The 24,107-nt window shown below is 38.8% G+C and overlaps 1 protein-coding gene across 1 annotated transcript in view; it reads right to left on the reverse strand.

Moving 5' to 3' along the window:
- The window catches only part of LOC103748973 (zinc finger protein 345-like), a 70,473-nt gene extending 46,597 nt beyond the window's left edge, over window positions 1-23,876 (reverse strand). Inside the window, 2 exon segments of the mRNA XM_029554199.1 lie at window positions 18,263-18,507; window positions 23,682-23,876. Of these exon segments, the coding sequence (XP_029410059.1) occupies window positions 18,263-18,507; window positions 23,682-23,876 (440 nt within the window).
- Window positions 23,877-24,107: the final 231 nt, after the last annotated feature.

Here is a 24,107-nt window from a genome sequence, read left to right on the forward strand (position 1 = left end):
ATTAAAGACCCACTGAAAAGGAGGCAAGGGCAGGGCAGCACATGGTATTGTAAGCCTAGCAACAATGGAGGGTGCAGAGGCACTAAGTCCCCCATGGAAGGAGCATCCTTCTGAAAACTAACTACACTGACATACAAGGAAACTTCCTTCTGAACACTTATGCTCATGCACATTGACAAATGCTGCTCCCAGCATCATTCAGTCTCTTTTACAATGAACAATCATGGATACAGAGAATATGCAGAGCTCAAGGTCCTGAATATAAGGAATGGATGTAGATGCAGACTTAGACAACTCATTCACAATATGCCCTCTAAGAATCAGAGGACATTGAGCAAGAAGAGGAGGCAGAACAGAAGATCTGGAAGAGAGAGAGGGTCCAAAAACACAATTCTCTAGACTCCGTACAAAAGATGTAGTAATTAACTCACATCAGATTTAGTTATCTGCAATGGGCCCATGCAAGGCCAGCCCTATCAACAATCAGGAAACGAAGGAGTTACTGAGGGCCACCTTATCTCTAAAACACAAAAACGGGAGAAATTGGTAACGCCTACTGCTGAGGAAGTTAGGACAAAGCATACCAGCCAAGTGGATGGCATGAACAGAAAGAAATTCTCATAAGGAAAATTGATATCAAGGTGTAATAGAGACAAACGATAAGATGAATACTCCCTGTACTCACACAAAACATTGTTTTAAGTCAAGGAAATCACATTTGGTTGACATGTTCTGCATGCTCTGGTGTGCTTAAATGTTCAGTTTTTGATGGTAAGTCTCTTCTAATATTTCCACTTTTGCATAAATTTCTCAGTGATTTTACACAATGGCTTCCAAGTGCTTAAAAGTGTAATTTTACAGGCCTGGCACAGAAAAGACCAGTGGACAACCACAGAGAGCATCTACATAGAAAATGTTCACTTTCTCGCTGATACATGCAGATACAAGTCTACTCATTTTCAGTAGAACTGTGCTTTTCTCTGTTTGTACATTCATTCACCACAACAGAAACTTTTTCAGTATTACAGGTGACAAGCTCATGGAGAAAGATGACCATAAGAGAAAAGAAAACACAAAAGCTATGGAATACAAATTCTCCAGACAACATTATCAAAGCAGATAAACAAAGGCTTGCAAGATCACAATGGATAACATTTCTACAAAAAAAGTGGACTTGGCCAGTAACGAGGGACATAGTCAGTGGAGCCCTACCCATTTCTTGCCTTTTCACTTTTTAAATTTCTGTCTCAGGGACAATAATCTGCTCTAATTTCACCTACTGCATGGGGACTTGCTTTAACAGGCAGCAATAAACTACCTAGAGCTGTCATTGCAACACCCACTGGCAGAATACATCAGAAAACAGAAATTCCTCAAACCCCCATTTTGTAATAACTGAGACTCAAATAAGTGTCAAAAAAAGGGAGCTTCTTCATTCTTATTTCATGACATTTTCTCTGCAGTCAAGAATGGTAATTTCTGCTATAGTAATAGGAATGTGGACTTCACTGACCTACTTGAACCAAGCCAGAAAGAGCAGGAACTATTACATCTTATAGGATGACAGCTTCTAATTCAACTCTCAGTTAGAAACCCTGTGGGTGATTCTCTAGCCTCACTTTGTTTTTAAGTGGAAAGGTTAATTAAAACAACACTGATGTTTCTACTTTATTTCAAGGAATCTGGCAAACATGCCAATGAATCTATGTCTTCTAACTCACCCTGGGAACCTAACTGGAATCCTGGGCTGAGAATGTTTTGGGAAAGTTTGTCTCACAGACTTTTCATGTATGTAAATTATTTGGTGTCCATGTCACTCTGCAAGGAATTGTAATTCTGTGGTATTGATATAAAGCCCATGGATTGGCTTCTTTCACATTCCTGTTACTAGCATTCTTTCTCCCCGTATATTTATTGCCAGGAGCATGAAGATAGACAGAGAAAGATCAGAACACAAGGTCTCCCTCAATGCAAATCCAAATGCAGTGGATACTCATTGAAGATTAAAATCCACAATGCTAAACTATAGAACTATAATATTATTTGATGCCACTTTGAAATTTATAAAAAGTGAGACATTGCTGATATCTCAGCAACATCCTTTGTAATAACAATAATTTATGTGAATTCACTATGCTGAGTTTATTGAGCATGTTCTGCATGTTCTCACAATGTGACTGTTCTCTCACAAGGAAACTTGCACAGAGTGATGAGTCAATATTATGCTGACAGGTAGGCCCTGAGATTCTATAATCACTGTGAGAATTGAGGTCTTAGCATCCACATTTGCATTTCTTCTTTTGGTTTATGTACACTGGCTATGTTAGAACTAGGTGTTTTGGATATGATGACACAGAAAGGAAGGGTACAGACCAGGGTCAGAAGGACTGACATAGGCACTTCTGGTTTTCCCAGTGTCTGTGATAACTTTGCTCTGCTGTGATTTTTCTAGGAATATAAAACCCTTCAGGCATTTTCCTTTCATGAGTTGGAAGTTTAGCTGGGTGTGGTCTTCCTCTGACGGTACTCTTTCTATTGTATAAGTGCAGATCTCTAGGCATCTGCTTAAACAGTGTATTCTCCTTATCAAAAAGATTCTCTCACCCAAAATATGACTTGGCTCCAACATTGATCTTCCTAGTGCTCTTTTTCCATGAAAATTGTACATTCTGAATTTCTAACTGACCTATTTGGTTTAATTTTTTCACTGTAGAACTGCACAATATTCACCATTATTATCCATGCCACCATTTCTACATTACACTGCCTTGAAATTTCCTCCATCAAAAAATGAGTCCATGACGTTTCAACATAGCCTCAGGCAAGCTTTTAGGCTGTTGGCAGCCTCCATTTAGACTCTTTGATAAAGTATCCCAGTTGATGTTTAAGTCCTTATTCCACTCTGGAACTATTTTGCTTTCAGCAATATCTTCCAGGCTCCTACTAAAATGGCTCATTAAACTTTGCTTACAGTAATCAATGGCTTTTCTAGCCTAAATTTCCAAAGTCTTCCACATCCCTCCAAAAATCCATATGGTCATGTTCTTCACAGGCAACAATCCACTATCAGGTACAATCTTCTGTATTAGTTACTTTTCTGTTGTTGTGATAAAATGCCATGACCAAGAGAACTTTTAAGAAGAAGAGTTTAATTGTACTACAGGTTCTGGGTTCCAGAAGGATTAGAATCCAAAAAGATTCGAGTCTGTCATAGGAGGGAGACTGGAGCAGAAGCAGAAAGCTAAGAGCTTACCTCTTTAAGAAGGTGCAAGAAGCAGAGGATTCTTAGAAATTGGGCAAGATTTAAGAACTCTCTAAGCTGACTTGAGCTATATGGTTCCTCCAGCAAGGCCACACCTTTTAAGACCTCCTAAAATAGCACAACCAACTAGGTACAAAATGTCCAAAAACACAGTGCCTAGAGGGGACATTCTCATTCAACTCACCACATTGGGACAAGAACTTTCCTTCAAATGGGTAATAGTTGCCAGGAGAAAATTCCATGGCAATGGGCAAAACTTTCAAGTTTTTCACCCATTATTCAGATAAGAAGCTGTCCAAAGGCTCAAATCAAGATCACTACCTACCATTAAACATCAAACTATTTAGGGAATGCTGAATCAGATGGTGTATATTTCAAGATAACATGTACTGCAACCTGGAACTATTGAAAAGCCTTTTCTTGACTGTTTCAGGGACACTCAAAAGTAGCCATATATATATTGGTCTTTTTGAGACAGGGTCTCCCTATAGCTTCAGCTGCCCTGGAACTCACTATGTAGACCAGGCTGGGCTTGAACTCACAGAGATCGGCCTGCCTCTGCCTCCCAAGTGCTGGGATTAAAGCCTTGCTCCACCACGCCCAGCTAAAACTAGCTATTTTTTAAGTCTTTTGGTATGTGATCCAGAGTAATGTGACCAAGTGGTTAATGTGCTGACTCCAAAATCCAAACAGGTATACTCTGTACTATGCCTTTTATTTGATAGTATGAAAATACAGGTGAAAGAGATTGTTCTAGATCTTAAATGTACTGTTTCTGCATTCTGTAGACCACTATACTCCTAGAAATGTCACTGGCCCAGAAGGCCTTTGAATTTGGATAAGATGTATATCCCATCCTCTGATGTCCATATGCTTATCAAGTCCAGCGTGGTTGTTACCTCCTCCTTTGTTCCAATGAGCATAATTTTTTTTTGCTTTGATGAATTATTTTTTATCATTTAAAAAAAAATTTTTAGTAACTACATGATTAGAAGAAGCATTTCACTACAGCTTTAACATATTCAGTGACACACTCAAGAGCAAGAGTACATCTCTTTCACAAGTCGGTGCAAGTTTCCAAAGCATAATTTTTTCAATATGAAGGAAGGAACAACTTGGTATCTTGTGGAAGACACAGTGATTAAATTCCCTATAAATAATTTTCTGACATTGGAATACAGAATTATTATATGTGGGAAGCGAGCACAGCTGAGTCAGCCAGATGGCGCCCTGGCTGGCTGCCAAACCTCCTGCTATTTACTCCAACTCTTGGCTGATTGCCAAGGCTCGTGATTCCCGCTTGCTTACTCCAAAGTATGGAGAGGCCAAACAGGTGCTGCCAGCCTGATGATCTTGCTACGTGCCTATGAGCTACACTCTGCCTGGCCGCTGCACGTGTGTGAGCCCTGATTGGTACCGGCTGGGGGGAGGGCTGTTGGAAAACGCTATATAAAGAGCTGAAGTGTGTAATAGAGAGGAACCAGCATCATAGTGAGCCAGCATCATAGTGAAGAGAATACGAGAGAATAAAGGAAGAAAGAGAAACAGAAGCCTGAACCTCACCTTGGTGTCTGTGTCGTCTTTCCTGGACTCTGCTGGACAGAGTCCCGGCTCGCGACAAATATATAGTTGAGGTGGAACAGTAAAGGTATAATGCTGGCCTTGCCATCTGAAAGAAAATTTCTTTTAGTGGTCTGTAGGAACAAATATGGTGGAAAAAAAACATTTTCAATAATATTAACTTATACCAGCATCTGCTGGTATGTTAATTCACTTAAGAAGACCAGAGCTGGCATCACAGCTGCAATTAGACTCATGGATTAATTATATTTGTAATAATTAAGTATGTCTACATAATTCATCAATATTGTTCACAGGCAAAATAGGGCTGTTAAACTGAGATGTGGTTGGATTTATCCCATCTTCTGCATCTTTCAAATTCTGAATGATGGCAATGTTCTTTACAATCCCTCCAGGTATGCAAGATGATTTTGGTTCACTATTTTCTCTGATACAGCAGGTTTGATCATTTCCATTTGGACTTTCCAACCACAATAGCCCTCAGCTCATAGGCCGTGGGACCAATGTGGGTTTATGACAAATTCTAAGTATATTTATACAAATGATGGACTCAGAAAGAGATACGGGATCAATATAGGCATACATTTGTTAACTTGAATTTGACTCTGGGTAAAATTACATTGATCAGCTCAACTCCATGTGCATTGACTTTAAATAGAAGGCAACAATACTGCCTGGAATCTGGTAAAAACAATCCCATTCAAACACAGTGTGCAAAAAATGGCAAAAGCCTGAGTGTTTACTTTGCCCCAATGTACAGTTGACCAACTTGAATGGTATTGTTGCATTTGGTGAAAACTGGAAGGCAGACAAATGGCAAATGCTTGATGTACATATGTATATATATGATTATATGATATATATCATATACTGCCATTTTGTAGGTATGACTTCAGTGCTCACTGATTTTACTATCTACAGGGCTGATTAAATTCAAAATTATAAAGATTATCAAAAGTTATATTTTCTCATGTATATTAGAAGGACAAATAACACCCCCTCCCAGAGTCACTGACATTCAATTGTATGACTTTCAAGCAGCAATAAAAATACACAAAGGTATGCAGGAAATTTTCAGGTTATGCCTATCTGGTTGCATTTATTTATGATGGTACTGGCACCTTCCTAGTTCCTTTTTGAATTATATTTTTAAATATATTATTTACTTAGTTAAATTTTCTATGTTTGATTGTATTGTCTGCATATATAATCACACACATGTCATGCACTGCTCACAAAGGCCAGAAAATGGTGACAGATTCCCTGGAACTGACATTACAGATGATTGTTAGCTGTCATGTGAGTGCTGTTAACCAAACATGGGTCCTCTGTGAGAGAAGCCAGTGCTCTTAACCATTGAGCCATCTCTTCAGCCCTGTGATTTAATGTATTTTATTAACTCTTTTAGAATTTCAAAACATTTATTTTGATTATATTTACATGCCTGTCCACAGCTCATTCCCACCCAACTACCACCACTCCTGACACCATGTCCTCTGTTATTACTAGGCCTATATAATCTAAATTATGTTCTCCAAATGTTCCTTGGTGCAGGTCTGTCCTTTGGAGCCTTGACAACATTCCCAGCATCTTTCTTCATATATTCTTACTTGGAAGTTTTGCATTAAAGGTATCAAGAAAGGGGCTGGAGAGATAGCTCAGAAGTTAGGAGTTCTGGCTGCTCTTCCAGAGAGACCTGAGTTTGAATCCCAGCATCCAAATAGCAGCTAACAACCATTTGTAACTCCAGTTCCAGGGGAATCTGACACCTTCTTCTGACCTCCATGGTCACTGCATGACATAGGGGTGTGGGAGACAGTCTTGAGCCTAGGGTGAAAGTCTTACTGACAGCCGTACAGCAGGCCCAAGGCAACTGCCAGACCGCTGGAGCCACAAGGAACACCTTGTGACATTTGCTCCCATTGGCAGATCATGAGACTGATGTTTACAGCTCGCCACTCCCTAATCACCACCCTTGGAATTTGGAATTCCAAATTTTGGAATCCAAAATTGCAACACTTAGATATTGTAACAGTCAGGATCACATGGTTTCCAGGAATCCAGGCTCTGTAATCTGAAACTCAGTGTGCTAATGAGGCATCATACCCGCTATTCGGTAATAGGATGTTAAATTTGTTATGCTAATAGGATGCTAAACCTGTTATGCTAATAAAGTATCCTGCTTGCTGTACTGTGATAGGACACTAAACCTGTTATGCTAATAAGGTATCCTACTTGCTGAGCTGTGATTGGACCACTACCCCTATATAAGCTTGTACCTTTCTGCAATAAACCAGACCTGTGTCACTGAACCTGGTCTCCTATGTCTGAATGTGGCTCCGCTGACACAGTCTCCTCACCAGCCCTGGGGTCCATGACCGGGCAGAAGCAGAGACGACAGGAGGCAGCACAGTGCAAGCAGAAGAGCTACCTCAGCACTGGGTGTGCAGAAGAGCAGCCTCAGCCCCAGGTGAGTGGAGGAGCAGCCTTGACACCCATGAGAACGAAGGAGCGGCACCCACAAGAACAGAGGGGCGGCCGCCGCTGGCGGTGACTTCATGGGGGCACTTACACAGATGCAGGCAATACACACATACACAGAAAGTAAAAATAAATCAAATATTTACAAAAAGATACCAAGAAAAGGAAATTTTATACCATGAATTTTCCAGAAGACAAATAATTAGATCAAGATAATTTCATGCCATAAAAATATTTTACCAAGGCATTAATATTTTCCATCAAAGATCTTCAATTCTTCTGTTAAAAAAATAATCCTTAATGTCATGCTATCAGTAATTGTGACTTTATGGAATATAAGTATACAGTCACTCCCTTAAAGAAGATCAACTCTTGTTCACCCCACAGTAATGTATGGCTAATAGATCCTCGACTAGGTTTGGAGCCTCGTGCCCATTTTCCCCATTTATGCTGGGTTTCTGTCTGATTGACTGAGTATGGGATTTCTGCATGCTGTGACGATTGTTGCAAGTTCACATAAACAAGTTGCCAGAGGCCTGAAAGCCCGTGTTTCCTTATGTCCATACCTTAACCCAGGCTCTTACAAACTTTGTACCCTGTCTTCCACAATGTTGCCTGAGCCATGGGTGAGTGAGGTTTAATAAAGGAATCTTATCCAGGACGTGTGCTTTGCAGTCTATGATCCTATAAAACATGGCTAGTTATGGCTTTCTATCTATGTTATACTCTGTTGTATGCAGAAGCTTCACTGGTGCGAGTTGAGGGACGTATTAGTATTCTCTCTACCCCTTGTTTTGTTATGTTTTATGATCCTTAGGTATCAAGATTCCAATGTCTATATGTCACATAAGTATAGGCATCCCCCAGATATATATTCTCTGTGTATGACCTGTCATGGAACTCTGTAATAACCTCCATCTCTTTCAAAAAGAAGCTTCTTTGATGAGTGGTTACACTATACTTCTCTGAAAATATAAGGCTCTATCTTTAGCATATACTTAGAAAAAATTGTGTTTTTCTAGGGATGTGACAGTCATAGGGTTTTCTCTAGGATGTATGACCTTTCCAGTTATGTGTATTTGGTTATATTTACAGTGCCACCCATAATTCCCCTCCCATTGAGAGGGCTTTAAGTCTAATTAGATATCTGTTGATTACTCCATAGATAAAATTGCAACTAGTGCACCAATAGAGATAGTTAATTGTGCCAGTTATTGTAGTTATTAGACTGTAGACATACATTGGACCCCTGGTTGATTTTCTCCCTTGGTAGCTTGCATTGTATCCTCTAGAATAGTAAGAGCTAGTCTTCAGGAAGAAGATTTCCAGATCAGTCCTGGCTCCATTGCTCCAAGTCCTGTGCCTGATGTATGTTCTGTCTGTAGCAATAGGGTTCTATCTTCAAATTCTGGGAGGTAGCCAAGGAATGTGGCATTAGCCTGTGTTATTTTGGGACTCTCTTGGAGTACTCTGACCAACAACTCAAAGGGAGGTTTCTCTTTTCTGGCACTGTGTTCCTTGTTATTAAGCCTCAGATATACATATGTACTCATGTTCAGATATTGTATATGTATTTGGAAGGTTGAGTTAATATATTTCCCCATGGCTTTTTATGACACCTAAGCTTTATTTGCCTCCTCTCTCTGTCTTTCTCTCTCTCTCATCTGCCTCTTCCCTTCATAGTTTAAGTACCCACATTTTCCCCATTTTCCCCTTCATAATGCCAGTCTCCCATCTCCCATTATACCTACTCTCTTGAGTTCTTTCTTCCCCTTTACCCCTACAGGTAATGTAGTGTAAATGCACCACATTTTCATTATCTGTTCATCAGTTGAGAGACATGTAGGTTGTTTCAATTTCTTAGCTATTGTGAAAAGAGAAGCAACAAACATGGATGTATTTGTATGTGTACAATAGGATAATTCCTTTGGGTATATGCCAAGAACTGATACAGCCAGATCATATGGTAGATTTGTTTTTAGTTTTGAAAGAGTTCTCAACACTTTTGTCCATAATAGTTGCATGAGTTTTCATTCCTACCAGTAGTGAAAGAGCAATCTCCCTTCTACACAGCCTCAATGGCATTTGGTCTCCTTTGTTCTGTTGATCTTAACCAGTCTGACTAGGGTAAGATGAACTCTTAAAGTGGTTTTGATCTGCAATTCTTTAATTTCTAAGTATATTGAGCAGGTTTTTTGTTGTTTTTGTTGCTGCTGTTGGGGGGGTTTGGGGTTTTGTTTTGTTTTATTTTGTTTGTTTTGGTGTAAGTAGACATGGTCTCTGTAGCCCTACCTGGCCTTTAACTTAGTATGCAGCCCAGGCTGGCCTTGAACTCACAGGGGTAACTCACCTGCCTCTGCTCTGAGTGCTGGGATTAAATCCATGTGCCACCACACCCGTCAATGATTTTGGGCAGTTTTTAAGGTGTTTCTTAGCCATCTTTATTCCTTAGCTCAACTCTTGAGTTCTTGTTTCTTTGTTGTTCTTGTTGTTGTTGTTTGTTGTTATTTTTTGTCTTTATGAGAATCTCCCTGTAGCCCCAGGTGGCCCACCCTCACTACATAGACAAGGCTGGCCTTGAACTCACAGAGATCTGCTTGCCTCTGCCTCCAGACTGCTGGGAATAAAGGCATGTGCCACCCCCCCCAAGTGTTTGTTTTTTGAATTATTTGTCTATTCTCCATATTAATCCACTGTTGGATGTGGATCAGGTGAAGATTTTCTCCAGCTAGTGGGCTTCCTCTTCACTTCCTTGTTTTTGCTACAAAAATATGTTCATTTCAATGAAGTCCCACTTGCTGATTGTTGACCTTAATGCCTAAGCAATTGATGTGGGATTTAGAAAGTCCCTTCCAGCCACTATATCTTATAGGGTACTGTCTTTTATTACTTCTAGCACTTTCAGAGTTTCAGAATTTATATTAAGGTTTTTTATCCCTTTGGAGTTGATTTTTCTTCATGGTGAAAGAGGAGTGTCTTATATCATTCTTCTACAGGTGGAGATCCAGTTTCGCCAGCACCATTTGAAGATGCTCTCTTTCCTCCATTGTGTGTTCTTGGCACCTTTGCCAAATATTAGGTGTCTGAAATTTCATGCATTTATGTTTGTGACAGTTATGGTGTTCCACTGATCTATGTGTATGTTTTTTTCCTACCCCTTGTTCTTTTTATATATAGCTTGTTAATATAGTTTCAGATCTGGTATGGTGATCCCCCAGCAGTGCTCATTTTTCACACTATAACTTTAGGTATCTGGGGTCTTTTGTAATTCCATATGAATTTCAGGATGGTTTTTACTAGATCTGTGAAAAATTTCATGGGATATTTATTGGGATTGCATTGAATCTATATATAGCCTTTCGTAGGAGCATCATTTTCACTATTAATTCTAGGAATCCATGAGCATGGTAGGTCTTTCGAACTCCTGGTATCTGCCTCTAATCCACTCTGCTAGACTATATAGTTTTACTGGGGAGTTGAAACCATTGATATTTAGATATATTATTGAAAGATGTGTGTTGGTTACTGTCATTTTAGTTTGTTTGTGTTCTTGGTCCCATTTTGTATTTCCATAATTAGCCCTTCCTTTGTTTTCTTTCAGTAACCTCATGTATACTCAATCCTTCCTTGGTCCTTAATATTGCTTTGAGAATTCACTGGAGGACTAGGTTGGTGGACATGAATTCTTTCAGCCTATTCTTCTCATGGAAAAATTCCATTCCCTTTAAACTATGATAGATAGTTTTGCTGGGTAGAGTATTCTGGGTTGGCATCCATGGTCATTTAGAACTGGTAATATTTGGTCCCAGTTCTGCCTTTCACAGTTTGCATTGAAAGTCAGCTGTTGGGCTTTTACTTTATATGCAACTGGATGTTGTTGTTTATCTAGCAGCTTTCAGTGCTTTCTCTTTACTCTGAAAATTTAGTGCTTTTACTAAGAGTTTCAGTTCTGGTCCTGTACAATTGGTGTCCCATGTGCTTCTTGAATCTGTATAGCTATATCTTTCCTGAATGTAGTGAAGTTTACTTCTATACTCCTGTTGAAGATCAGGTCAATGCAGTTGACCCAAGAGTCTTATTCCTGTATGCCTTTGATGCATAGATTTGACTTTTCATGATGTCCCACATTTCCTGTGCATTCCATTCTCATGTTTATTCTTTTTTTTAATTATAGTCTTTTCTTGAGTAGCCCAGTTCATCTTTGTTATCCAGTCTTGATATTCTGTCTTCCTTTTCATTCATTCTGCTTCTGAGGGTTTCTCTTGTCATAATAAATTCACTTATTGAGTTTTTCAATTCCATTTTCATTTCAGTTTGTGTTTACTTCGATATTTCTATCTTTTGTGACTTCAAGTGCTTACTTGTTTTCCTTACTTCATTCATCCACATATTTGTATTTTCTTGAGTTACCCTTACAGGTTTATGACCATCTTCTTTGAGTTCCTTGAGTTGTTTGTATTTTCTTCAAGCTCCTGATCTTGTTTATGATTTTTCTTTTATTTTCTGGGACCTTGGGTTCCTCATGGGGATGCTCATGTAATACACTTCTGAATAACTGGTGGGTTTTGTTGGGAACATATTCTCTTGGCTTTTCATATTATTTGTGCATTTGCTTTGCTGTTTGGGTCTATGGAATTCTTTTGTTGGCTATGTGTCTGAGAGGAAACCTTACTCTGCCTTTGTTTATGTGAAGTCTTGTTCTGTTTAATTTGTTAATGCATCTTGGGTCCTATTTGCCCAGGTATGAAAAGTTAGCTCGTGTGTGCTTCAGGTTCTTACAGGGTAGTACGCTGGTCTGGGAAGGTCTGTGGTAGGCAGATTAGAAAAGGGCCAAGGGCAAGCCTGGGGTAGGAAGAACCTGGGGTGGGGACAGCCTGTGGAGGGTCTATAAAAAGGACAAAAACAGAATTGATCTAGCCTAGGTGCATGGAATCAAGATGCAGTGGATAGGTCTGGACTAAGAGAGTAGTATAGAGATCTGGGTCAGAACAGGAAGGGGTGGGCCTGAGCCCAAGGCTAGAAGGAAGACAGAGTACAAGGAAAGAGTGAAGCTTCTCAGGGTGCAGGGGAATCCAAGACAGCACAATTTTATTTCCTTTTTAAACTAACAAACTTTGTATAGTCTTCAAAACCAACAACACTGGGAAAAAACAGTTTCCTGAAAATATGTTTCTATCTATACAAATATCAATTTGCTTTTTCTTAGAAATATCATGATTTAAAAGAAGATCTTACATAATAATTTTTACATGTAGCATTTTATATCATAATACAAAGAATTTTCAAAATACTTTCAATTCATAGTGTGATTTGTGACATTTTGGCTGGCTTGAGCCTGAGTAGGTTGTGTGCATGTTATCACAACTGCTGAGTTCATATGTGCTACTCTCTTGCTATGTGGAAAATGCTGTTTTGTTGTACCCACCATGTCTGGATTTACAGACTATTCAGGACTGTGCACTCAATTATTTTCTGGATATTGGACAGTCGGGGGAAGTGTGTTAATTGCCTTCTATGGTAAGTAATGGCTTCTATGATTTAGGGTAAGGGCTGTATTACTCTATGGATATAACAAGTCACTAGGAGTCATTTTAATGCTATTATAACTTAGTAGGATGTTAATCATTGGCTTAGTACTGGGTCTGCAACATGTACAGCAATAGGTCCTTGGCACAAAAACTATATGATCTTTTATGAATAATGAATATTTGGATAAGAATATGGGATGTCCCTTAGAGCTAATGAGTTGAATATGGAAATATGGGCTTCAGTATTTAGAGGTATGGCCAATTAAACATGAGAATTCAATTCTAACCATAGGTTGATAGGTATTAAAATGTACAGCCTCATTTAGAGGAAATCAACCATGACTTTTTTATTTTAAAGCACATATTATGTGTCTGTCATGTGCAAGATTACTCGCTCTCTTTCTCTCTCTCTCCCTACCTAATGAATTGAAAGTAGGCTTATGTATCACATTCTTTCAAAGACACAAATTCTACCTCACCACAAGCCAATTTTAATGGAATCAAATCAACATAGACTACAAATCAAAAACATTGAAATAAAATAAAATAGTTGGAATAGCATGTATCTTCAGACTCTAAATGGAAAAGCACATTAATACATCACCTATTGTGAAAGTAATTAATTTTGTTCAATATTTCCTTATATTTAAATAAAATATACATTCACATATGCATTATTTCATTAATGTTTTTTACTGATAAACAAGATCTGGAGTCTAATATACTTGGCAATTTCCTTCAATCAAAATAAATAATTGAGAATGTAGGGGAAGTGACCCAGAAAGAGTTCATGCAAAGAATTCGATTTAATAATTATTATTAATATTAATTCAATACCCATAATTTGTAGTGTAAATTATTTCATCATACAATTTGGTTATATGCAACTTAATATCTCTAATACAGAGCATAACATTTGAGAATAATATTCTGCATGATACTTGAAGTTTAATTCCACTAGGAAAAAAGATACCACATGAATTCATTCCACTCTCTTACTAGTTGTATAAGATTATTCTTGTGAGTCAGATTCCTGGAGACAGGAGACACTGCCAGACCCAGGGTAATGGACCTGTCTTCAAGACCATTTCTGTTGATTCTCCAGGTTCAGTCTCCCTGAAGATTCATTGGGATAAGTGCTCAAGGCCCCATCCTCAGTCTGGGACCTGGCAGTTGAGAGCGTGCTGTGGACTGAGGTCCTAAACATCTCTGATGTGGAGTACTTGCCCAAGATGTTCTCTCCTCTACTGCTCCAGGAGGACTTCACTAACAGTCACAGTGAGATTGAGGCTGATGGCGGCAGCCTGGTCCTTCTCCTGCCTCCACTTGGGACACCTGATGAAGACCCCTCCCAACATGGAGACCTTCCACATTGTGTTGGATGGAATGGAATTCCTGATAACTCAGAAGGTTCGACCAAGGAGATGTAAAGTGGAGTGTTGGATTTGTAGAATATGTGGACTGCAATAGTGGACGAGGACTGGTCTCCAAGGTTCCTTCATAAGACACAAATACTGGAGGCTCATGTATATTATGGGTCGAAGCCATCTTTGAAGGTGTTGTTAGTCTATTACCTCCAGAACAAGAGGAATATGGATGAGGGGCAAGGATGCTTCATCCAGTGGATCCAGCAGAGAAAAATCTTGGCTGCATCCGTGCTGTCAGAAGCTACAGTTTTCTTATGAAGTTGACTATGATTTCTTGAGTCTCCTGAAATTATTTGAGTCAGACTGCACACAGAAGTGGAAGTGATTGTACTGTGGAGCCTAAGAACACTGGCCAGATTTTCCCCATCCTTGGCCAGATGAAAAATCTTCACCAACTCTTTTTCAAAGGAGTTTGAAAGGCCACGGATGGGAAAGAGGAGTTTGAGTATGAATATAGCTGTCTGGAGGACATGTGGCTCAACATATTCATTTCTCTGTTCCCCAAACTCCAGCACCTCTATATGTGTAATTTGTATTTTCTTGAGGACCACCTGTACCAGGTTCTCAGGTACTTGAAAAAGCCTTTGGAGACACTCTCACATCCTCCATGCAGTCTTTCAGAGTCAGACTGGCATTATCTGACTGAGCCAGCATCTGTCAACTCAAACACTGAAATCTTAATGGTGTCTGACTTTCTTTATGGGTTTAGTCACCCTTTCGAGTTCTACTAGAAAGACTGACAACCAGTCTGCAGACCCTAGAATTGGAAGGCTGTGTTTTAAGGCCACCTGACCTTACTGGGCTTGTCCCACTAAATTTTCTCCTTGGTGCTCTCTGTTTGACCTGCGATCACTCTCTTCGGGGTCTCTTGCTCTGGGTTGTATTAGACAAACCATATAATATATTTTTATCTGAATTTTTCATTCTATATCTTGGGTACAGGGGAAATGCAGTAATTTACAAAGGCGAACACCAGTGCTTTCTTTACAAAAGGTGGACACTCAGCAACCCGTTCAGCTCTGTGGCTAAGAGGCCCGCCAGCCCAGATCACTTCCACACCCCATCATAGTCTCCATTATATTTCACCTATGCCTCGGGGGCCTGCAGTCTCGCCCCAGGTTGGGAAATGCCCCCTCTCACATCCCTGTGTGCAGGACACCAGGTCCGTCCTTTTTCTCTAATGCCCAGCTGAGCCACTTCCGTCCAAGATGGCTTCAAAAACCCCTCCCTCCGCGGCCAACTCTCCACACTCAATTCTCCACAGCAGGCCCCCTCCCCCCAGGAATCAGGTCCTCTGGGGACACAGGCCTCCTGCTTCTCCTGAGCCATTGCTCCAAGCTCAACATGGTCACTTTCTATGGGACTTCTATCTCTGTGCATGAACTGAAGAACCTGTTACAACACACCGCCAATCCAAGCCAACTGGTACTGGAGCTGTACTCTCTGCCTCGAGAGTGTTATGGAGAAGGGGGCAATGTCCTCATAGAGAGCTCTAACGTAGTGTGTGCTGAGCTCATGGGCACACTGAGGGCTATTAGGCAGCCCAAGACAGTATGCTTTGCATCCTGTATCTGCCCTAGATGCAGATTTTAATGATTCATTTATGACATGGGGATCAGTCTCTGTCACTGTTTGCAGTAAATAATGAATGGTTCCTTTAGGGCAGCAAGAAATGAAAGCCAAGACTCAGGTATCATGAAAAGACAGCGTGTAGATTCAAATAACATTCAGTGTATAGGGTGGAAAAGACGATGTGGGTGATTACTAGAGGTGGGACAACTGAGATGAGCAATGGACCCATGGGGACATTTTTCTTGTGGAGATTGAAAGACAATTCTGAATTTCCAAATGTGACTTCTGGCAAGACAGGTGAATGATGGGAATCTGCAATGGTAGTGATTTTGTAGTGGTCAAAGCCTATAACCCAGATGCTCTCACTCTGTTACCTCTGTGACCCATTAACATGCACTCAGTTTCAAGTTCAGAAAACAATACAAGTGTTCTTGGGAACACTAAAAAAATTACAGTAAAAGAGGTATTAGAGAATCACGCTAGTTCCAGAATATGAAAAACAACAACAAATCTTTAATGCACAATATGGAAAGAGAGAAGGGCCTTCAGAATTACTAAAAAGACCAAAGGATCCGATGAGAAAACACTCAAGAGTAGACGTGGAAGAGCCCTTGGGACCTAAACATGTAGGATAAAATATCAATAGAATAGAACAGTGTTAACATCACACATCTTCTAAGATTATTTTCAGCTTTTCTTGGTTGTGTGTTCTTTACCACATCAATACTGAAAACAACTAAGCATTCATTCTCTTGTGTTATTCAGCACTAAATTAATGTATTGATAGATTATCCTCCTCACTGAGACATTGGAAATGAATCCTATCTTATATTCAAGATTCTCCTCTTTTTATACTGTACTAAAAATATGCCATGTAAACATGCATATTAAAATGCATTCTTACTCCTCAAAAAAAATATAATCACACCTACACTGAGAAAATACTCTGTGACCAAGAATTATTCATGAAAATTTAGCGTTAATGAAGCATTGCTACTAATGGACAACATATGCATTCAAATCAGAGTAAACAATTGCTATAAACTGTCATGAAAGTTCTTCATAAATCAGATGACATGAATTTAGAAGAGAATCAAACTGATCTATAAAATTTGGCCTGAAAAACTCTAATAATGGAAATATGAATATTTCTAAGTAGTAGAGTTATTCCACCAAAATATCATATGCTATGCCACTGAAATAAGTAATTTAGGTAAATTCCTAAAAGCTCTTTTCTCTAATACTCTACCTTGGCATACTGCCTAAATTAAACAGTGATCTGTCATTTCATACTATAACTTGTATATTACTAAAATGATTTTAGGTTTTAAAATTTTTGTTCCTCCTGTATTATTACAATCCAGATACTTCTAATTCATACAGTTTAGGATTTTCCAAGTTGTATATATGCATGAACATTTCCACACATTCACATGTGATTCCTCTTGCTGAACTAGTGAGTAATCCTAGATATTTGTGTGGTTTATCCACACTTTAATTTCTTTGACACTGAATAAGTAATCAGATATTTATCATAGAATTCTGTGAGATTCATACTCACTATGAAATTTCTGATGTATCCTAACATGTGAGCCAAATGGAAATGATGCCTAAAATTCCTTTTAGAGGTAGGATTTATCTAAATTAGGGATTCTGTGATAATTGACAAGATACTTGGATGAATGAGCAAAGCCTTTGTCACAATGACTGAAACCTTTATCTTTCTAGTTTCTCAGGCCTAAGAATTCTCTCATAGTGAACTAAAATTGAAATTTTGTTGCAAATTATGGAATTTCATATTTCCCTCTAAATTTTTCTTCAGTAAACTATGCAGTTTTTTTAAATTTAAGCATTTATTAATGTTTTCAACATAATTCATGAATTCGAAAATTTCCCTCTAGTATGGATTCTATATTGTTCCCTAGGATTTGAAACCAGGATGTGCCAAAACTGTATATTTATAAACTGTCTCTCTGGTATGTATTCTTGCTAATTTTTCTGACTTGAAGTATGGTTAATCAAATTGCCACATTACTTATATTTGTGGTATCTCCCTTCATTATGAATTTTGCAATGTTTTCTGAAAGTTGATATATAAATAAAGGACTTTTCACAATTTTCACATTTGTATTAGTCTCTCCATTTCGAATTATGTCATGCACTCCAAGGTTTAAGGCATTGGTAAAGAACTTGTCACATTCTTCATATTTGTAGGGGTTCTCTCCAGTATGAATTCTCTGATGGCCTTAAGATTCACCATTTGACTAAAGGCCTTGTCACATTCTTCACATTTGTATGGTTTCTCCAGTATGAATTCTCTGAAGTATTTTAAGATTTGACATGTTGGTAAAGAACTTGTTATATTCTTCACATTTCTAGAGTTTCTCTCCAGTATGAAGTCTCTCACATACTCTAAGAAATGAGGTGTTAGTAAAGGACTTGTCACAGTCTTTATACACTTGTAGGGTATCTCTCCAGTGTGACTTATCTCATGCACTCTAACATATGAGGTGTTGGTAAAGAATTTGTCACAGTCTTCACATTTGTAGGCTTTCTCTCCAGTATGAATTTTCTCATGCACTCTAACGTATGAGGTGTTGGTAAAGGACTTGTAACATTCTTCATATTTGTACAGTTTCTTTCCAGTATGAATTATCTGACATTGTCAAAGATGTGCCATTTGACTAAAGGATTTGTCACATTCTTCACATTTGTAGGGTTTCTCTCCAGTATGAAATTTCTCATGACCTTTCTAAGAGACGAGCTGTTGGCAAAGATGTGCCACAGTCTTCGCTTTTAAAGAGTTTTTCTCCAGTACAAATTGTCTGATGTACTCTAAGCTTTTGTTGGTAAAGGACTTATCACATTCTTCACATTTGTAGTGTTTCACTCTGTTATGAATTCTCTGATGGACTCTAAAATCTGTGATATTGGTAATAGACTTGTCACACTCTTAACATTTAAAGGGTGTCTCCTCTTTATGGGATGTTTCATGTACTTTAAGATGCACCACTGAATGAAATGATGTCACAATCTTCACATTTGTATGGTTTCTCTCCAGTTTCTATTGCTTGATGTCTTTTAATATTTGACATTTTTGTAAAGAATTTGTCACAGTCTTCACGTTTGTAGGGTTTCTCTCCATTATAGATTCTCTGATGAGTTCTCAGACTTAAGTTCACCAGGCAAGCCAAAAAAATAAGAGCATATTTCAATATAGAGAACAAGTCTGAGACAATCATGCATTCCAGGTTATATAAAGAAGATGTACTAAGCATGAAGAAAATTTCCAAGTACCAGCTCCTTAAAATGTAGAAAATTTTTATTAATATTAGTTCTCTTTTCATCCAGCACCAGAGACAGGATGGTATGAATAATAAGAAAAATACAGTTGAAGCACTGAAAGTGAAAGTATAAACTTAAATTGATTCACAGAAATGTTCTCTCCAAAAATTCATGGAAGAGAAATAGCATTACAAGAAATGCTCAAATTCATGGCACAAAAGCCATCACATCAGAATTTTTGTATGCAAACAGATGAACACACCAATTCCCAGAATGAATCCAACATGTGCAATGAAGAAAATAAAAAAGGCCAATACTAATTCTGATAAGATAGGAGTAAGGACTAGAGCAGTGGCTAAGAAATTAAGAGAACTGTCTGCTCTTATAGAGGATGAGGGTTCAAATCCAAGAACCCACATGACAGCTAACAACTCTTTGTAATTCCTGTTCCAGATGATCCACTGGCATCTTCTGACATTCACAGGCAATACATGGCATGGGTGCACTTATATACATGCAGACAATACACCCATATAAATAAAATTAAGTAAAACAATATTGTTTAAAAAGGAAAGGTGTTCGCCTGCCAGCCTTGGATCTAGACAAGCTCCAATTCCTCTCCCTGAGATCCCTAAACCAGCTTCTATACCCACACTAGCTAAACACCCAACAATAGATTGTTAATTTTGTAGTCACATGGTCCTCCCCACATTCTCTTCCATAGTTCCCAGTCATCCAGACAAATCTACCCAGCCAGGACTCTGGTAAGTCAGATCCCACCCACTCTGTCTCTATTTCATTCTTCTTGCCCACCCTCACCCTGTCCCTTACCAGCCTTGGACCCAGGCCGGATCAAATACCTCTGCCTGAGATTCCTGTAGTTGCTTCCTAACACAGACTAGCTAAACTCCCTAGAATAGACTTTATTGGTTCCTGATCTGTCTGACACAGACAAGCCTTCCTACTAACCTGTCCGGCTATCTACTACACCATCACGCCATCCACCCAGACCAATACACTACCCCGAGAGAACCTGAACCACACACCCATTTATTTTCCATACATGAACAAAAACAACAACAACAACAACAAAAATACAAGTTACATAAATGATATAAACAGAACCAAAATTAAATTATAGAAAAAAAACGAGTAAGTTCCTACTGGGCACGTAACCAACAAAGAACATCCATATGCCTGTACACAAGTAATCCATACACAAGTAATATGGAACTCCATAAGAATACATGCCAAACAGAACCTGCTAGTCCTACAGAAGTGTAGTTCAATCAGAACCACCCTGAGGAACCCCAAGACACAGAATTTAAAAGAATACTCATGAAGATGATGAAAGAAGTTAATGAAAACACAGAGAAATAACTCAAAGAAATGATAGGAATGTGCCTAATAAAATATCAAAAACAATTCATGACTTGAAAAGCGAATTCACAAAAAAAGATAGAAATAGTGAAGAAATCCCAAATGGAAATGAACATTGATTGAAAAATGCAATAAAGCAATTAGAAACAATAGTAGAAAGTCTCAAAAATAGAATGAATGAAATGAAAAATGGAATATCAAGACTGGATGATAAAGTTAAAGAGCTTGACTTCTTAAGCAAAGAGTATATGTAAAATTTAAAAAAAAGAAAACAGAAATGGAATACTCAGAAAATATCGGGCAATGGGTGAAAAGACCAAATCTACGAATCTATGAGAAGAATCTAAGGCCAATGGAATTGACCAGGATTTTAGAAGAAAATTTCCCTAAATTAAGAAAAGACTTACCAATAGAGATTCAAGAAGTACAAAGAATGCCAATTAGACATGACCAGAATGGAATCTCTCCATGACAAATCCTTGGAAAAAACATTAAATGTACAGAACAAAGATAGGGCACTGAAAGCTGCTACAGAAAAATGTTACATATAAAGGAAACCCCATCAAAAATGCAGCTGTCTTTTCAATGCAAAGATGAAAGCCAAAAGAGCCTAGAACAAAGTATTCTCAGTTTTAATAGACCATGGATGCCATCTCCTTAAAGGGTTTGGTTAGTAAGAGAAAAGAAAAACAACATGTTAATTTGAACTTTGTTTGATTTGTTTTACATGCTGTATTCTTGGCTGACCCTGCTCATTAGTTAGAAGAAGCCACTCTTAGAATTAAACTCACTCTTCTGCACCTGAGAGTTGTGTTCATTGCCTTCTCTCCTCCAACTGTTCATCAGCAGACATGAGTCTCTACAGCTGGCGCCCCATGTAGGACTCAAGGAATGTGTTCAAAGGGTTTCAACTTAAGGTGGTGGAACAAAAAGAGAAGTGGTATGTAAGGTAAGCGAATCTTTTGGTAATAGTTGTCAAAGCAAATGTGGAATTCCCAGTCAGTGGATGAGCAATAAATCCAGTTGTTAATGCCCTCTTGAAAGGAGAGGGAGTAAAAGTAAAAGACGAAACTTCTAAAGAGTTAAACAGGTTAATAAAAAAAACATTGTCATTGGTTGTATTGGCAGACTGTTTTAAATTATAGAGTATGGATGCAGATTATGAAATCTTTAAAGAGAACCCATCAGCGAGGGTAGATAACTCCTATTCTACTGTAGTCTGTTTGGATTTTTATTTCTAATGCTTTACACACTCTTCAAACAGAATCAGAGAGCTGCTCAGATAATGGAATCTCTGATAGTGTACTTAAAAAAAAAAACAAAGGGGAGATGTTAAGGAAGGACAAATTGGTCAGGGGTCACTCTCTGCTGATGACTTACCACTGATGCTGACCTTACCTCAAATGCCTTTAGAGGTTATTGAAGAGTCATCAACAGAATGAGAAAGAGATCTTAAGACTTTATATGAGGAGCTTGAGGCTGGTCCTCAGGTTGAGACCATTAAGAAGTCTAATGAGGCAGAGAACTTATGTTCTGAAGATGAGACAAAAATCTCTAAACCTCAATATAAGGAACTCTTAAAGGAAATAAAGAAATTGGGAATACAGAAAGGGAAAGAATATTACTCTCCTCCATATAATCCTAAATATGCAAGTGTAAACAAAAAAGATCTGATTAAATATAAATCTATTTTTAACACATGGAATTTCAAAAAACCTGTAAACAATGTTCTATGTAATATTTCCAATTTTCCTGTAACTGTAAATAAAGTTCTTCCAAATGATGAATATCTGTAAGGGGCATTTCAATGTTCTCATACTCCTGTAAATTTTAGCTTTACTAAAGAAATGAAACAAGTTGGAGGAATGCCACAAAGTTCATTGCACACAAGGAACTGTGGGGAGGTATTAGCCAGCACACTCAAGAATACCACAACCTTCATATTGATTTTGTTATTCCAAAATCCCAAATGCCCTTGAAGATAGTCAGTAGCCATTGCAGAACTTTGTATCTAGATAGTACCTAGGGAAAAGTAGGTGGGAAAAGCATTTGTGTACTGCAAGTAATTAGTACAGTGCTTCTGTTTCTCATCCTGTAATTGTGTTGCAAGGCCAATAAAAGAAAAAAGGGGGGGCACTCAGGGCTCATGCCCTGGAGGTGTTGATGTTTGAGTATTCTGCTATCTTTGAAATAAGCACTCCCTGTGTCCACAGATACTTTTAGGTCTAAACATCAATAGAAGAGAAGAAATACAAATGGTTAGCAAACACTTTAAAAACTGTTCAGGAACCTTACTAGGTAAGGAAATGCAGATAAATGACCTTTAGGTTCCATCTCAACTGAATCAGAACACTGATAACAAATGCTGGTGCAGACCTGAGGAAAGAGGACCCTAGTGTGAGGAAAGAGGACCGTCAGTGTGAGTGTAAACTAATGAAGCCACTTGTAAATCAGTCTGAAGGCGTCACATAAAAGCTAGTCAGAAAACTACCATACTGGCCAGAAACATGACTCCTGGGCATATTCCCAAAGAATTCTGTCTCAGACACAAGGATGTCTGCACATTCATAGTCACTGCTACTCTATTCACAGTAGCTAGATTATGAAGATAACCTAAACCCCCAACACTTGATGAATAATGTAGATGTGCTAAATATGTGCAGTTGAATATTACTCAGTCTAAGAAAACTAGACATTATGAAATAGCAGAGAATGGATAGGATTTCAAAAAGTTATTCTAGTGAAGTAACCCAAGCCATAAAGGACAAATGCTTCATGCTGTCTCTCATATAAGCATCTTAACTTTAATTCTTTACATGGCAAGCAGGAAGGTAGGCTCACAGCTGGAGATGAGGATGGAGACTGAGAACTGCCACTCAGAGTGCCAGTGGGAGTGGAACCCAAGCTCTTCAAGTATCTATCGACCAACCTAATCGCCAACGATGACATGACTGAACTTCACTTCAGGGAGTCAAAGCTAGAGCGGCACTTGAAGTAGAATCCCCTGTGCCAGGAAGTCATTCCACCACAGGCCCAGCTGACCAAAGTATGTAAGCTCTTAACTGCTGCCATGGAACCAGGGAACCTTAAGGTAGTATTCCTACAAGAATCCAATCTGATCATGGCCAAGTTGAAGCTGCAGATGACTGAGGAAGCCTACACTACCAAAGATGGAGGGTTGTCCCAGGAGAGTCTTGAAGAGGACTTTGCCCCTGTGCATTTATAACATGGTTCCTCAAAGATCTCATAAGTTGACAGCCATCTGGATGATAATGGTGGTGGCAGGGGTTGCTGCTGCTGCTCATGCTGGAATGACTTGAGTGACTCAGGAGCCTTCGTGGGCTTCTCCAGCGTGGCCATGGCAGCCACGCAACACCACACAGCAGCCGAGAAATGAGAAGGGATTTGTGCAGAGGGCAGGAGTGGAACCCAAGCATCCAGCCACTCTGGGCCCATCCCCTCTATCCAGAGGATTATACCTGAAAGATTTTAAGTAGAGGAGCAAAATTTTAGTTTTGTTCCAGGAGATCCAACATCCTTTTCTGACTACCACGGGCATTGCAGGATATGAGTGCACTTATATACATACAA

Source organism: Nannospalax galili, unplaced genomic scaffold (genome assembly GCF_000622305.1).
Source record: "Nannospalax galili isolate Female #2095 unplaced genomic scaffold, S.galili_v1.0 scaffold590, whole genome shotgun sequence".
NCBI lineage: Eukaryota > Metazoa > Chordata > Mammalia > Rodentia > Spalacidae > Nannospalax > Nannospalax galili.